Source organism: Sardina pilchardus, chromosome 23, assembly GCF_963854185.1.
Source record: "Sardina pilchardus chromosome 23, fSarPil1.1, whole genome shotgun sequence".
NCBI classification, from domain to species: domain Eukaryota; kingdom Metazoa; phylum Chordata; class Actinopteri; order Clupeiformes; family Clupeidae; genus Sardina; species Sardina pilchardus.
This window is the reverse complement of record NC_085016.1, coordinates 14,498,449-14,515,948: the sequence shown is the minus strand read 5'-3', so window position 1 is coordinate 14,515,948 and position 17,500 is coordinate 14,498,449. Positions and strand designations below refer to the sequence as shown.

The 17,500-nt window shown below is 40.8% G+C and overlaps 1 protein-coding gene and 1 pseudogene across 1 annotated transcript in view; both read right to left on the bottom strand.

Moving 5' to 3' along the window:
- Positions 1–4,464, bottom strand: part of LOC134071319 (histidine ammonia-lyase-like) — a 9,886-nt pseudogene extending 5,422 nt beyond the window's left edge.
- Positions 4,465–13,626: 9,162 nt separating this feature from the next.
- Positions 13,627–17,500, bottom strand: part of LOC134071318 (histidine ammonia-lyase-like) — a 7,047-nt gene continuing 3,173 nt past the window's right edge. Inside the window, exons 10-19 of the mRNA XM_062527994.1 lie at positions 16,631–16,778; positions 16,348–16,443; positions 16,076–16,128; positions 15,900–15,980; positions 15,600–15,665; positions 15,328–15,493; positions 14,862–14,996; positions 14,406–14,514; positions 14,237–14,306; positions 13,627–13,939 (exon numbers count right to left, since the gene is read on the bottom strand). Coding sequence (XP_062383978.1) covers positions 13,880–13,939; positions 14,237–14,306; positions 14,406–14,514; positions 14,862–14,996; positions 15,328–15,493; positions 15,600–15,665; positions 15,900–15,980; positions 16,076–16,128; positions 16,348–16,443; positions 16,631–16,778 — 984 coding nt within the window. The 3' untranslated portion in view covers positions 13,627–13,879. The remainder of the gene's footprint in view (positions 13,940–14,236; positions 14,307–14,405; positions 14,515–14,861; positions 14,997–15,327; positions 15,494–15,599; positions 15,666–15,899; positions 15,981–16,075; positions 16,129–16,347; positions 16,444–16,630; positions 16,779–17,500) is intronic.

The following is a 17,500-nucleotide window of genomic DNA, read 5'->3' as shown; positions in this document are numbered from 1 at the left end:
CAGCCCCAGTGAGAGGTGGGCTAGTGGAGCCAGATCCCCACACGCCCCCACAGTACCCTGTTCAGGTACCCAGGACAGGCACGACGCTACACACACACACACACACACACACACACACACACACACACACACACACACACACACACACACACACACACACACACACACACACACACACACACACACACACACACATTTATTCAAAGATGTATACATTTGTTTTGTATCAAATACATTTATGTGAGTGCTGCTTGATTTAAAATCTAGGTTGACTCCTCACCATTAAAGGCAGCAACAATGGCTTCAAGAGTTTCCATGGAAACGCCACTGGAGCCTTTGGCCAGTACGTTGATTCTGAGAGCGAGGAGCATGCGAGTCCTTTCAGGAGTCAAAGGAGCACCAACACCTATAGGACACGGACACACACACACACACACACACACACACACACACACACACACACACACACACACACACACACACACACACACACATGTATGCATCTTTATGCTGCCATCTTCCTATTGACAATTATCTTTAAGTATTATAGAACAGAAATGATCAATCAATGAGTTACCGGCACTGTGAGACCGGACGAGGTTATCCTGAAGTTCCCTAATAATTGAAAATGGTAAATTGAGTGAGATTAAGTTTAAGTTACATTACAGTTTTTTACAATCACTTTGCTACTATTTTCAGAACCTTGATGTCATTTTTCAAAACTCTAGACACAAAACTCAAAACGGTTATCACTTGTAACACAGGCCCTCTAATGTTCAAAACATTGGATTGCATATTCACATCTTCAAAGAAATCTTGCAATTGCACAATCATTGGTTCAAAAAACAAATTTACTGTGAAATACCACTGAAACATAACTATAGATCACCCGCACACAAGCAACCGATAGTTTCATTGTGTCATTGTTCGTACAATCATTAGATATTGTAGAACAAAATAGGTGATACAGGTTTCATTATGGTACTACAGGAACAGTACAGTAAACACATCTCTGTAAAAGTACTGCAGTAGTAGAGAGAATACTACAGACACAGTGGAATCATTGATCAAAGTTTGTAATATATTGATGCAAAACACTACAGTACAATCACAACATAGGTTTATTTGAATTAAAGTAAAAATAATTAGCTATGAAATAGAAAAGAAAAGACAGCCTGATGAAAATATAAAATATAAAAATATATATATATTTTTTATATAAAGATATAAAATATTAGGCTACATCCATGGATATTGTAGTCTAATTGGTTCATGCTCCACGCTAATTGGTGACAGTGAATCTCGTTACAGTATCTTGAAACTTTCATGATTTGCAGTAAACATGGAAGATTGTGTGTCTGTTTCGTGTTTCCATACAACTGCATAAGTAATGCAACAGTTACTTATCATTTTGAGCAGTTGTATCAATTGATAGTTAGATCATTGTAAGGAAATGAATAGACACTCATTTGAAATGTAATGTGTGAATTGCCTTTTGAAATAGTAGTACTTTGATGTTAAGTTGTATCATATTGAACAGGAGAGTTTTGTTGAATGAACAAATGATCTAAGTTGTATGTGTATTGCATACAAGCAATTGAGAAAAGGATTAGAGTTTTGAAAAATGTGCATTTTGATCATTGGTTGTGAGTTTTGTGTCTAGAGTTGTGAAAAATGACATCAAGGTTCTGAAAATAGTAGCAAAGTGATTGTAAAAAACTGTAATACATTTACACAATGTGATGTTGTATTTACATTACTGTATTTTCCTTTTCTTTCTTTATTCCTCTCTTCAACAATAATCTTGAATTGACCACAAGCTTTGGCAACACTGTATCCTAACATTCATGTTATTAAACCTTGAATCGAATTGAAAGTTAGAGACCAAATATTTTTTCAACTCACATACACATTGATTAATTGATTACAAACTTACTTCAGCTGATCGTTTGAGACGACTGTTTGGGCAAATTTGCCAAAACCTGTGTTGATTCCATACACAACTACAGGGACACAAAAAGCACTGATCACCCACTGGCTCCATAGACAAGTAGGCTACTACACCATGTGTTTCCTAATGCTTGGATCAGAGATTGGGAGTGCTTGACATGTTCCTCACCTCGGTTTTCCTTGACGATCGAGTCAATGACGCCCCTGGAGTCGCACACTTTCTTTTCAGCCTCTTTAGTAAGCTGCACACACACACACACACACACACACACACACAGAAAGAGAGAGAGAGAGAGGGAGATTACTTTTACTACTGCACTGCAGTTCAGTATTATGAGGTCTGGACATCTGTCTCTATGTGAAAGTAGCGGTCTGTACCTTAATCTTCAAGAGACCTTTTCCCAATCTGACCAGATCCTCAGTAGTGAGGCTTTGTCCGTCCAGAGCAAGGTACTAAAAAACAGAAAGGAGAATAAATAAGTAAATGCTCAAGTGCAAAAATGAGAAACAAATAAATGAAAGCGAATGAATATGAATAAATGTTTAAACAATTCAACAAGTGAATGAGCATATGAACAAATGAATGAATGAATTAATTAAATAAAAAATACAAACCTCTGTTGGTTCCTTCCAGGCTGCCTGTGCACTATGTATTGGTTAAGGCTCAATGGAAATCACTGGTACACACAAAAAGCACACTGAGCATGCTCAAAAGGATACGCAGCAAACACAGGAAGAGTTGGGTATGACCAGCAGGCTCCTTCCATCACTGCAAAATAGGAAGACCTTTTTGTGTAAGATAGGCTATATTATGCTGTCTCATTTGGTTCAGGGATTCATTATGTAAACATCAGAAAAAATATGTCAGAATTCATCAGGACTTATTGTTAAATGGGCTACCTATCCTTTTAGTTTCATGCATACGACATATCTTCATTATTTTTTTTAACGCTTTTGGATACAGTTTGTTTTGGTTATGGGGCTATGGATGTAAGGTACCGAGCTCAACGAAATCGTTGTTTCGGAGCACTCTGCTGATTGGTCCGTCCAGGTCTACAGGCGCTCCGTCAGCGCATCGTCTCATGCTGAACTTGTCACCCTTGTTTTTGGAACGGGAGATAGCTTCCCGACCCAGCCCGCGCGCGTTGAGGTTGACATCACCGCACATCACCACGAACCACTCGCCTCCAGCTCGGACACTGACTCGAGACATGATGCTAGTGATAGGGGAAGCAATAGAACCACTGAGGTCGGGTGGGGGTGGAAGATCAGAAGTTGAGACAGTAAAAGCGAAAGAGAAAGATGCACAAACAGAAAGCGGAAAAGCCGTGTTAGGCTAAACAATGACAAAAAAAAAAAATCCTTGACAAAAATATAACACTTAAACATCAATAACATTCTCATTTTGTTGGCTTGCGATGTCACACTTGTTTTATGGTGCAAAATGTAGGATATTGATAGATTTCAGATCAAGGAAAACTGTTTAACAAAATCAGAAACAACTATGTGGGTCATTTTAGATGCACTCTCTTACAATCAATTGGGACGTTTGTCGTAATCTACATAGCTAATGGTAAAATCTGTCAATCTTTTTTGTTGTTGTTGGGATTGGTCAGGTGTTTTGATATTTTAGTGCAGTCTGGATTAAAATATGCTATAATAACTTGTCAAAAATATTGCAGACTGTTTTTATCTGGCCATAGAGGATTACTTGACAGCTACTCAAAGGCTGTCAAAAGGTTTGGAGAGTAACATTACTTTTATAATAGGCTACTGCAAAAATATATATTAGTAGGTCACCTTTGCACTATGCAGAGATGCATTCCAGTTCGTTTGACATTCCTATGTAAATATTTGGCAAAATATGTTGCAACACAATGACTGTTGATTTATTGATACAATGCCAGCTGCAAACTAATCCAACACTATATGGTATGCATTGTACTTGAGTCTATTTTACAGTTACAACTCAGTTATTACAGCTTTTTGAATTTGTACCTTAAACTTATAGCCTACGCTTGTTCTGGAAGTGTGAGAGAGCACTAGTGTTGTTCTGACACTCAGGAAGCACACGCTAGACAGTGACTAACAACAACAACAGCAAATACATCTCCATATGGCCTTTCATTGTTGTGGCAACTATGCCTTGCAGGACTGTTTGACCCTTTATTCTTGCAGATATGTGAAATATTCACGTTTTGTTTGAAATTGGACACCAGATATAGCCTTTTTTCACACTCACTAAGACATAAAAAGGCAACACATATTATAATGTGTTGCCTTATAGTATAGGTTTGGAGATTAGTTTTTGTAATTTTAGAGAAGAGATTCCAATTTCAAAATAGATTTTCCAATGTCAATAGGCTTATAATATAATATAATATAATGTAGATTTCCATATGCATTATATTGCTTAGTTCAACTAGTTAACTACATCATTTCTATTAAATGTAATATATTAAATTGTTCACCATACCTGAGCCTGAAGATTAGTATTGATGAATGCGTAAGGAATATTCTAATGTTCTTAGATACATTAGCGAAGCCCCGCCTACTGATGGTCATATGACTTCACAGAATGCAGCATCATGTCAAATGGCACGTTTCAGACAGGAAACCAAGAGTGTGTGTCTCTGCACAGCGTCTTTGTGTCTCTGCACAGCGTCTTTGCACAGCGTCTCTGCATCTCCATTTTAAACGGTGGAGTGCTCAGCGCTTGAAAAATGGCCGCTGATTATTTGGACTTGCAGTGAAGTCAGCTGGTTCAGCCCTGCAGTTGGACTAGGTCAGTCAGTTAGGCCAGTGTCCCAACCGTTTTTCCTTAAAGGTCCGCTTGCCTGTGTCTAAGACAAACCAGGGCCCCCTACCTGCAGCTCTTACCCGCGTTCAGACAAAATACATTGTTTTATTCAACAATCGGGGTCTGGGGATGAATTACCAATGCCTACCTAGCCCGACCTGAAGATAGCTTGCCAAGTTCAGAGGTGAGAGGTAATAAATAGCTACGTGAATTTAAATGTGGAATAAAATGTTTTTTTTTTATTTGGATTATGCAGAGTTATGATTTAATATCCAACTGGGTATGTTATTGGGATTTTATACATTTATGTTCGCAAATATAATTTTGGTGACCTCACAACCCCCAGGCAACACTCTGCGGTCCCCTGCAATCTCTGGCAACCCCTATAGGTTGGGAACCACTAAGTTAGGCTATAATTGTTTCCATCTTTACAATAGCAAATAAGCCACCTGCACTGTACTGTGTTAATCTTTTAAAACAAACATTTACTTTACCATTCCCCTTGGCTGTATCTTGTTAACTTCCCTGATGTGGTTAATTAGTTAATTAGCGTATGGTAACGCTACCAGCACAGTGGATCACTGAGAACTGATCTCTCTTGACATGCAGTCAAATTGTCAAATTGGCCACCAGTTCTAAGAGGGCATTGCCAGAATGTGGTAAGAATTACATCTCAACAGCTTGAGTCATGCCTGTTCATCGCCAAGCTGCACAATACCCCATTCAGTTCAAGAGACAGGAGACTAGATTCTTGAAGTCAATTTATGGTTTCATACTCCATTCTCCTAGCACTCCGCCTGCTACAATGCAATAGCTGTGTTACAATGAGACAGCCCCCAATAGAGGAATGGATTTACAGGTGGTGGCAACAGATACATTTTCCATCTTGATTGATTTTTCACTAGTTTCACATTTGGTTAGGGTCAGTGTCACTACCGGTAGCATAAAGGCCGACGCCCACCAGACAGGTACCCGATGCGACGCAACAAGAAAAAAATTAGAACTTCATTGTTTTTAATGGAGCTAAGCCCACTAGAAGTGTTTGCAGCCGCACAGGGTTAGAAAACTGTTCTAAAATCCTGTGCGTCAAGCCCACACCGGGCGTCAAGCCTGCCTTAAGCCAGTATCTATCTGGAGCCTGCAAAGGTTGCACAGGTAGTCCAACTTCTCCAGACCAGCACACCAATATGTTCCATTGCCAGAAGAATAGTGTTTAAGTCGGCAGACTAACTGTCAGAGCAAGGGAACTGAGAGTGAAATCAGTGTAAAAGGGGAAGAATTGGCACCAGCCGGTCAAGACGAATGAGGAATGGTCACGGTGAAACTAAAAGCTCCTTTGTAGAAGGAACTGTAGGAGCCTGGCCAGAGCCCAAAATTACCTCCAGCAGACCACTGGCATCAATGTCTCTAACCACACTGTCAGAAACAGACTTCATGAGGGTGACCTGAGGGCCCGATGGCCTGTGGCCCTCCTTTTTTCACAATTTTAATTCCCAAAAAATGAAGTGGCATCCTTTACACGCATTACCCAGTCCATTTCAATATAAAGCAGTATTTCAGTATTTGAGCAGTGTACAGTACAGTCAGAGTTAGGCGGGGATCAGCTATTCCTATTGTTCTCTATGGTTTGGCAGCGGACCAGTGAACAAACTGAGCGTTGAACTTGGTTTTCAAAATGGCCAACATCAGGTTCACCAGTTTAATTTCCGGAATTTGCATGAAGACAAATAGCATAATAGAAGAGCATGTTTGGTGAAGTCTCTGGCCAGGGTCCTGAAGTGCTTTGCGGAATCATGCCAGAATGCCAGAATCAACTGCACAGGCCGCTATAAAAGAAGGATTTATGTGTGTTTTTCCAGCGTTTCATGCATTGATGGGCTGCAACTCTGTATCAAACTTTGCTGGACATAGGGAAAAGCCTGCATTAGCTTTTGTCTTTCCAGAATGCACAAATGCCCTGTAAAACGGTCTTCCGCCTCACATGACATTCTGCAGGAAGTAATGGCTACGTTAGATAGGTTTATTATCTCTATGACCGAAACAGCACATCCACAGAAATAGACCAAGCAAGAACGAAGTTATTTGTGAAGAGCCATAATGTGCAGGAAATCCCCCCAACAAGACTTCCCTAAAGGAGCTTGTTCAGGGGGCAGTGTATCAAGGAAGCTATGTACTGTATGGGGTCAGAGGCTAGTATCAACACCAGAGCTACTGTACCTTCACCAGAGACTTTCAAATGAGGAGACACAGCACTCAAAGAATCCTCCATAGAAATGCATGGGCTTAGTTAGTGACACCAATATGATCACACATATCCTGCCCTTTTTGTATGCATCTTCAATAGGAAAATAGCTGCCCGATAACTGCCCAAAGTGAGTTACCAATAGCCGCCAATAGGGGGGACTTGCCTATAAGGACGGCCTTCACCCTGTCAATGAGACATCTGAGGGTCATTGAACCATTCTGGACATTCAGATGCAGGCAAGTCAAACTTGTTTCCTGCAAATGTGAGAAGAGTTGTGCTAAGTAGTGTAAGCGCAAAAAAGCTGCCTTAGCTGCCTTACACAGCCCTCTGTTACTGTGAAGGGGAACGCTAATTAGTCTTCCCATGATATACACCGTGTTTGTTCTGTGATTTGACACTAAGATCCTTAATATCAAATTAATCTATATGCAACATGATGTAATTACAAAATTTAAATCAGTCAAGGCTGCCGTCTTGAAAAAATATTGGGCATCTTGAAATTTGAATGACTTAATTGTATCATTAATGTAGTAACTCCTAAAACCTACAGTATGCATGGTAAACAAATTTAAAAATGGCTGCCACTGCCACCATGTTGAAAATTCCCGATGGCTCAATGTCTATTTCTTTAAGTGCCTTTGGCTATGTTTGCCAAGTTCAGTGTTTTGAGTTCAGTGCTCAGGAAACTCTGGTGATACTTAGAGCAAAGTTTCATGTTGTGTCGAGCCTTCTTAGTGTTAAATTTTGATGTGATCTTAGTAGTTCCCTTTGCACGCCCATTCAAAAGACCATTTGACCCAAAAATAAAAAAAACCCGGTAAATCTTAAAAGTGATGCTTACGTTGTAATTATGCTTTCAAACGAATGTTTGACTCATTCACAAAATGACCCTAGGTTGCATTTTGGCAAGAGTTTTGTTTTGCTTGCCATCCGGCAATAAAAAACAGACTCAGGAACTGTTTTTACTGGAGAGCAGTCATATCCATTACTCCCCACCTCACTGACAAATGAACTCACTGACAAATGAATGCACTTTTCTTAGAAGCATATAAGCTGCCCTGTTGGTTATGTAATTTATGTATTTTGTTCTATTTTATTCTATTTATTATGGACAGCCCCAGAGAGAGTAACACATATTTTCATTCTTGATTAATGTGAGTGAACAAAAAGCAACAAACAAGTGCTCGACATGTAGGGAACTCCATCCGGACCAGTGGAACTATTCTGTGTCTAACTTCAGGTGATTGAGAGAATGCCAAGAGAGTGTCACAGGAAAAGTTGTCTGCTTTGAGGAGCCCTTTTTGTTTTCCCTTTTTCTGTTTCCTACATAACCCTGTATGTGTTCGTTCATAAATTTGAATTTTCTGTTTTGTTTTGTGATGTAAAATTAGGCAGAAAAAGAGACCCATACACGTCTAGATGTTTTGACTGGAAGTATATGTTGACAATGCCCGGTGCATACTGTACATTTCACTCAACATGGTTCCCTTTCTAGAGAAAGTGAAACTAAATGGCTGTTTGCTGACAGAGGAAATCAAACCACACCGCCTCTGCCTCCTGTGATAGGCACAGGACATGTGGTCATGTGATTATAAAGAATTCACCTTGCATTTTTACATCTTTGCATCTTGAAATCACCTAAAATAAACATGAGGTGGAGGGAGACCTTATCAATTATTGTGGAGATCTTGAGTCAACTCATATCTTCAGTGATTTGTTGTTTATTGACACAAGATTGACCAAAATCATTAACGCACAGATGGAAAAACTAAAAAGGGAAACCACAAGGCATTCTGAAATGGAACATCCATCACAGACAAATGCACATTTGTGCTTGCACAACATTCTGTGAGAGCAAACTCAAGACAATGCACTCAACATGGAAACCAAACACATGCTCCTGCATCTCACTATTATTTGAACTGAATGGACATTTGAAGTTAGCAAAATGAGGCAACCAAAATCATCAATTTCTGCAGACAGGTGTGTAGCAGCATACTTTTATAACAGAGTGAGTGACCTTCATCCACATTCTGTGCCTCTGGGAAAGTGTTCTTTGAGTCACAAAAGGGCTACACAGGCCCAGAATATTGTAATACATTTTTTAAGCCCTGGAAAAAAAAAAGTTGTAGCATCTAGTGGAAACGTAAGTGCGCTCTGTCTGTATCTTGGACACCTACACACCAAACGATTTTGTACCTCAGAATTTTAACCATGCACACACAAGTGGGATGCTTATGATGATACTATAAGTTCACAACCACAACGCATATTTTCACATATACGCATAAGAGTTTCACAGTTCAGAAATAGTCCAAAATAGTGTAGACTACATTTTTCTCCAGATTATACAGATTACAGTATACCGTATTGTATATTGAATCCTGCATCTTGCCTGTGCCTGTTGGGGTGTCCACGACCATGGTATACCTTGACAGGGACAACAAGGCCACTCTCCCCCTCCGGACAATTGTATTACCCTATCCAACCCACAGCATCTATTTATTTGTAAACGTACTGTATTTATTCCTTTATTCTTATACATAGCGTACTGCCCTTATTCTTTCTGTTTTCTTTACTGTTTTTTATGTTATTGTTGAGTGTTGTACTTGGGTGCAAAGATTAACCGGAGTCAAATTCCCTGTTTGTTCATGCAAACCTGTAGCCTGACGAGCCAGACCCACATCAAGATGTAGGGTCTGGACACTCACTGTAGACAGGGCTCAATCGGAGGGGTGGGATAAACAGTTGTCTTTCAAATTCCCTCCCCGCAAATAGGATAACGCTAAACGAATCATCTTCTTGTTTTCAAGTAGCAGGATGCGTAACCTTCCCTCTCCACGCAATAGGATAACGCTAAACTAATCATCTTCTTGTTTTCAAATAACAGGATGCGTTACCGTCGCAACTTCTGGTCGCATGTCAGTCACCATTATGTTAAGCCCACCCGCCGACTCTATACACGCTGTGATTGGCCCGCTGGTGCTGGGGGTTCTCAGCTCCCTGACTCAATGGATCGTGCCTAGACTGCCCCGCCAGCCAAATTACGTTTGCTGCCGCTAGGGGCGTCTAGATTTCTAGGCTAGCAAACCTGGCCTATAAAGCTGATTCTGATTCAGTAGCCCAGTGATCACCTGTGTTGTTCAGCTAGATAAGATAGTTATCTTGGTCATTGTAATGGCTACAGTATCTAGGCCTACAGTATGCAGCCTATATCTTTCTTTTTCAGGACAATCTGGGCTACCCATATCTGAAAAAGTATGATGTTATACTATTTGTCTTATGTAATATGTCTTATGTCAGTCCTGTATTTCATGTAGGCTACAGTAAGTTCATTGTTAATTTTCTTGTAAAACATTTATTACACCAACTTTGCTCTAATATCCTTGGAAAATGGAGACTGGGGACGTCTGGTCACCCTTTGGTGGGTAGAGAGAGAGAGAGAGATGCTGCACAATCCTAGTTATAAGTAGTGTTTTTTAATGATAAAGCGGTAACATTTCGGCCTATGGCCTTCTTCAGATCGCACCCTTCGGTCGGTGGGTGCCTGAGCTTTGGCCGCTAGCTTTTATTGTAGCTCCCTAACTGCTAATCTGATTATTATAATCCCTTGTCTTTGAGTCTTTGTCTGCCCACCATATTCCTGGCATATTGTTAAATGTTTTGCCTGGTCACGGGCAACCCAAACCCTCGTGATACCTACACACCATCCCAACCACTGCCACCACTTCTGCCCCACTGCCACCACCATCCAGGCGCGTATGAACACCACTGTCGACTCCAACTGGTTTAGAGGAAAGAGCACTAGACCAAACAGCGATGGACTTTATTTTTCTAAATGGATTTTTTAATGTCAGCAAGTGTTGCATCCTTTCCCAAATTTTGCAAGGCGTGGTATGGCATAATTTCCATTACCGCAGTCATGTGTGTACATCCTTTTACTTCTGCAGTGTGGTTGTGTGTATTCTCAGGTTGTGTGTATTCCCAGGACGTCTCATATGTCACTGCTGCGTACTTGCTATTGCCAGCTCCAAAATCTACTATCTACACAGAATTTACCTCCATAGCCATTAATGAGCAAAAGGAAAGGTTTTATCAACAAATTCGGTCAATCCCCTCAGATGCGTAATAAGAAACAGGTGAGAGCAAACATGTGACAAGAAGCGAAGTAGCCTACCTGGGGACCTCATCTGGCCGAAAATGATATCACACTCCTCAGCGACTGTGATTCATCATAAATATGTCTAGTGTCATTCAGGTTGGTGATCATGCACAAGTAAGTTAGTGTGAAAATATGTCCACACTTTCGGATAGTCTGTGCCACTCAGATCTGTTGCTAAAGTTAAGAAATGATGCGCCAGTGATGGTTTTGTGAACATGCTTATTAGACTTATTAGACTTACAGGGGAACTACACCAGGCGCGTAACTGAAGCGTTCTGTTCTCGACGTGTAAAATCCATTGCTACAACATACGCTTCGCGAATGGAACGCTTCAGTTACACGCTTGGTGTAGCTTCCCCGTTAGACTTATTAACACCTGATATTTTCATGGAAGCTTATTGCCAATTTCAGTTTTTGGTCCACATGTCTTCTAAGGAGCACCACTGCATAATGGATCCATAAAACTAGTCCCCCCAAAAAGTGGTTGAGAACCTATAAGCTCTACATCACACAGAAACATGGAACCGACCTGCAGATTGGAGAGAAAATTATTTGAATTTGCAAACTGCCAAACTGTTGGGTGTGATCTGCTGATTCTGAGCTGCTATTTCGATATAATCAGTTTCAGATTTCAGTTCAGGGGGCTAGCGTATGTAAAGGGGATTTTTACCATTCAAAATGAGAGTGAAAGTATGGCTGTTGGAATGTACTGCACTCTCTCTCTCTCTCTCTCTCTCTCTCTCTCTCTCTGGGTGTATGCAATTGGTGTGGTTGTTGGAAAGAACCTATGTATGGGATTGAGTCTGGACTCATTTCCTCTCAAATCAGAGTTGCTTTGACAAGATATCTGCTTTAACCTTTGTTTTTTTTAAAAATATAATTCCTCTTATTTAATTCAAAGGTTTACTGTATCAATGTTGATTTCTCTGCTGTGTGGTCACTATGTATTGCACATTTTCATTAAAGGTCAACAAAATCAACAAAATTTGATTCACAATTTTTAAATTTGAAAGTCCCCTCTTGGTGACTGTGCAATGATGAACAATTTAGCAATCACCAACCTCCAAACAAGGTGGTTATATTTTGCTTGTCAGTTTAGTCTAAGTGGATGTGTGCAGCTGATGCAATGTTTGAGGGTTGTACAGAGTGTACAAACCATTTGCCATAGGCGGGTCTGTCACACATCCTCCCCTACCACTATTCTCTTTCACTTTCCTTTTGAAGAGAATGCGGGGCCTTTTTTTCTTTTTTGCGCAGGATTGCTGGTATAGTGTACGGAAGAGTACGGAAGAGCAATGGGGCCACGGAGTAAAATATTTATTCTAAATCTCTGAGAAAAAAAGTAAAAATTTTCGAGAAAAAAGTCAAAATTTTCAAGAAAAAAAGTCGAAAATTGAAAAAGTCGAAATTTTCGAGAAATAAAGTCAAAATGTTCGAGAAAAAGTAAAAATTTTCGAGAAAAAAAGTCAACATTTTCGAGAAAAAAGTCAGAAATCTGTAGAAGGCGGTAAATGTTATATTTAAGATATTATAGAACAATTGCGCATTGACAAGTGGTGAAACGCTAGAGTGTTGGTCTTTCACTCCGGGGACCCGGGTACGATTCCCGTTATGATTCAGAATTTGAAGTTTACATGTTGATTGATTTCCATGGCCATTTTTCAACGACGATTTTTCGTTAATGGTTTTTAATAACAAACTATCTGAAATAAACAGATGAATAGACAAACATTTTGAAATAAAGACAAATAAGCAGTCCAACAGATTGTCACAAACGATCGGGCAGGCAAATCTCCCCTCTTCCTGCTACTATTACGCGCGTGCGCAGAACAGATCACAGTCCCAGAACTTGTCCTTGATGTCAAGCCTCGCCTTCCATGTCGCCTTCCCGCGGGCCGGAGCGAGCTGTACTTGAACGATATCCCTGCATCTGTCCGCATGCAGTTTCTCCTGCACGAAGGCTATCGCATTGTCTATGTCCGACTGATTTCGCCTCCTACAGTCCAAGTTCACGACACCGCCTCTTCAAGGTCCGGATAGAACACAATAGGGCCTAGCCTACTGTAAATCTGTGCTAAGACTGCAGATCTTTGCTAGTTAATTCAATCTCGAAAATAAAATGTAATTAAGTTGTCCATTACAGCAGCACTATGTCAGATGACGAAGTTCCGCGTATGGCAGGAATCGAACCCCGTTTGATTAATTATTAAACGAGAGAGCTAGCGTTGCGCCACTTGACACTGAATACTTGAACGGATAATATCCCAAATTCAAACTTTGTAGCCGCCTTCTACAGATTTTCTGACTTTTTTCTCGAAAATTTCGACTTTTTTTCTCAAAACTTTTGACTTCATTTCTCAAAACTTTCGACTTTTTACATTTTCGACTTTTTTCTCGAAAATTTTGACTTTTTTTCTCAAAAATTTGGACTTTTTTTCTCAGAGATTTAGAATAAATATTTCACTCCGTGGCCCTATTGCTCTTCCGTACAAACAGGCTGAGTTGCTCAGGCAAATTTATTTATCTGTTTATGTAATCCATGTTGTGGTGTGCATCTGCCACCATCAATAAACTTAAAAAAAGGTTGATCTGTCTCCTGGTGGGAGGGATTATGTGTGATGATCGCATTATACAGTACATGAATCTATGATTGACGTGACTGATCACTTCCTGGTTATCAATTGGGTAATCACACCCAAAGGATTATGGGTGATGGCAGAGCTCACTGCTGGCATTCCATCTGCTGGTACTTCTCCATGTAAGGCCTCACCACCTCCCACACCTGCACAGGTCAGAGGTCAAACACAGGGTTAGCGCCCTAGTACTGTGCAGAGGACACTAAGGGCTATGTTCTCATACAAGGATAATGTAATTGTGCCTTGTCCTCGTCTGCCCAGTATGCCTATAGCCTTGTCCTGCCTGGACTACAAACTTAGAACTCGAGGTTTAGAACTAGGTTCAAACTATATATGAGACACTAGCTATGAGGGCCCCAAATATGAGCCAGAACAGATGAGATAAACAGACGAAAGTGACAAAATATGGAAGGTCAATCCCAAGACAGAAAGAGACTGCTAACTTTTCCCTCCAGCAGGAGCTTGTGTGCGGCCTCGATGTCAGGGCTCATGGCACGGTCCTTGTCCCAAGGCCTGATGGGAAAACAGATCACCTTGCTGTTCATACAAAGTTATACTTTAAAGTTACAGTACCCTGTTACTCTTTAAAGGTGCTCTTGTGTCCTCTCTTACCTGACCACAGAGCGGACCAGCTTGCGCACCTCCTCCAGGGGGGGTGTGGTCTTCTGAGGGAGACGGAACTCCAGGGCCTGGCAGGCAGCTAACAGCTCAATGGCCAGCACTGAGACAGAAAATAATAATAATAATGATAATAATAATAATAATAATAATAATAATAATAATAATAATAATAATTATGATACATTTTATTTGTATTGCACTTTATATTATGGTCAATCTCAAAGTGCTACAAAATATAATGCAAATGAAAAACATAAAACATGGAAAAACAAAAAACATAAAATGCAATTTAAAACAGATAAAAAAATATATATACTGTATCAATAAAATACATTTAACATAAAGCTTTTTTTAAAAGATAGTTAGTTAGTGTGCAGTTAGTCACTACACACAAGTCTCTCTCTCTCTCTCTCTCTTTCTCTCTCTCCAGGTCCAGGGGGGTCTTACCCTGCTCCACATGCTCCACCACCCTGAGGGCCTTGCGTGCGGCCCACCCCCCCATGGAGACGTGGTCCTCAGTAGCCGCACTGGTGGACAGAGAGTCCACCGAGGCGGGGTGACACAGACCCTTATTCTCCGAAACTGAAACACACATGCATACATATTCATACATACATACATACACACACACACACACACACACACACACACACACACACACACACTCTGAAACTCTGACTTTCATACACTGAAAATGAGCTGCTAAGGACACTTTTGTGAAGAAATGTGGTTGAAAATACAGAATCAAATAATCCAATATCAAACCACCATTTTATACCATTATAGAAGACCTATTCTATTTAAAGGCATATATATACAAATGCTTACTTATGTGTACACACTTTTTTCATTTTCAGTGTTAACAGTCACACACACAACACACACACACACACACACACACACACACACACACCTAATGCTGCGGCGGTACAGTGCGCAATCATGAAGCCAGAGTTGAGGCCGCCCTCGTTAACCAGGAACGCAGGAAGCTCACTGAGGGAGGGGTTGCACAGTCTCTCAATGCGACGCTCACTGATGCAGGACAACTCATGCACACCTATAGCCAGGTAATCCAGGGCCTGCATTTGCAAAGCAGAAAATTAAAATAAAACATTTCGGAAACATAATAACTACACACAATTAATCCTTTGCATAGAAATACAATCCATGTTCATGTCTGCATACCTTTGCTGGGTATTCTCCATGAAAGTTTCCACCAGAGATAGTAATTCCTCTCTCAGCAAACACCAGCTGTAAGAGATGTCAGAGTTTTCATTTTACTTTGAGCAATGGATGTATTCTCTGAAGTGAAAGTTATGGGAAATGGAAGGTGATGGTTTGTGACGCCTACAGTAGGTTCACCTTATTATTTAGTAATTAAATTAAATAATTTAGTAAACAGGTGTGGGTATAGTTGATAAAGAAAAACTGTAATAGGATCATATATGGCGTAATGTAAATTGATGAGGGCATGAGTAAGTGTACCGGGTTGTCTGTAGCACTGTTGAGCTCAGTGGTCAGGATATTCTTCACAAAGGCAATGGTGTCATTTGCAATCCCGTGCACCTGTGAGAGATGTACAGAGATGACAGTAGTGTGAGTGTGTGGGTGAGGTGTTATATGTGAGTGAGTGCTTCGCGCGTGCGTGTGTGTCTTCTCACCTGAGGACAGCAGCGTAATGTGTAGGGATCTTGAACTCGGTCATATGCGCCCCCTGGAGGAGACATATAGAAGATGATGTTACACAAGAATCCTTATACTGTACTCATACATAGATGTCTTTATCATTCCATGTGTTCATGTGTGTGTGTGTGTGTGTGTGTGTGTGTGTGTGTTTGTGTGTGTGTATGTGTGTGTGAGAGAGAGAGACAGAGACAGAGACAGAGAGAGAGAGAGAGAGAGAGAGAGAGAGAGAGAGAGAGAGATCACTCACCTGTGATCTCAGAAGTGTAAAGGGCAGAGGGCAGCACAGAGCGCATACGAAAGGCCACCTCCATCTGACCGGGCTGAGGCTTTGCAGCGTGGAGATCTGATAATGAACAGAGAAGGTGTCACACACACGTGTACACAGTACACACAACGAGCTCAGCAAGAAAGTAAATTACCCATTGAAGACAGAAGACACACTGATAGTTGAGCTTGTAGACACAGACGTCTAAATGAAAATGGGCAGACAGACACATACTGTAGGCAGGCAGCTGAGAGTTGGCACATACCCTTGTCAAAGGCTTTGGGGGTGCCTTTGAGCGCCTCGAGAGTGAGGGCTGCCACGATGTCAGCTTGACGAGCGATGGCCTGTGCTCTCTCCAATGCTTCCGCACCCAGAGATGACATCATCTGAGTCCCATTGATCAGAGCTATACCCTAAAGAACCAGGAGACACATGGAACCAGAGACAAGGAAAGGTTTCACTACAAACTGCAAAAATAGTGTTCTTCACTTCTGTAGTTGAAGGAAATATTTTGTATTCCTTTGGGAACACACAGAAGGCACTTAGAGAGGGTGGAGGGGCTCAGGAGCTAAGAGAGTGTAGGCCGAGTGTTTGCCTTGAGATGGGAGAAATACGGATTTCAATGTTGGACTTCCTGCTTTCAATGATGTAAAAATCAGCATTTTACATCATTGAAAGCAGGAAGTCCGATTTATGGGTTTCATTGAAATCCGTATTTCTCCCATCTCAAGGCAAACTGATGATGCACGACCATTCAAAAACATGACTGGTTTTCTAAAGATACAAAGCTTATTGCTAATTGGAAAATTGTCCCTTTAATTATCAAGTTCATCAACTTTACTGTTTGAAAACTGCTGCCATGAGCCTATGTGTGTACACTGGCAGGCTTCGAAGCACCGTTCTGCCTATATTCGATTTTTTTTGGACTGCCTGTTTACATCTACATTTGAGAGTGGCCCATATCAGATATCTGCGTTTAGCATGGTTCACCAACTTGTACAATATAACACCTGAGACAATCCGCAGGTGCACCAGAGGAATTTTGGTCACCGAAATGAAAGCAAACAGATGGCACTGCAAATGCACAAATAAGCTTGCATTAACTCGCATTATCTCCGTCACCGTGGCTAGTTGT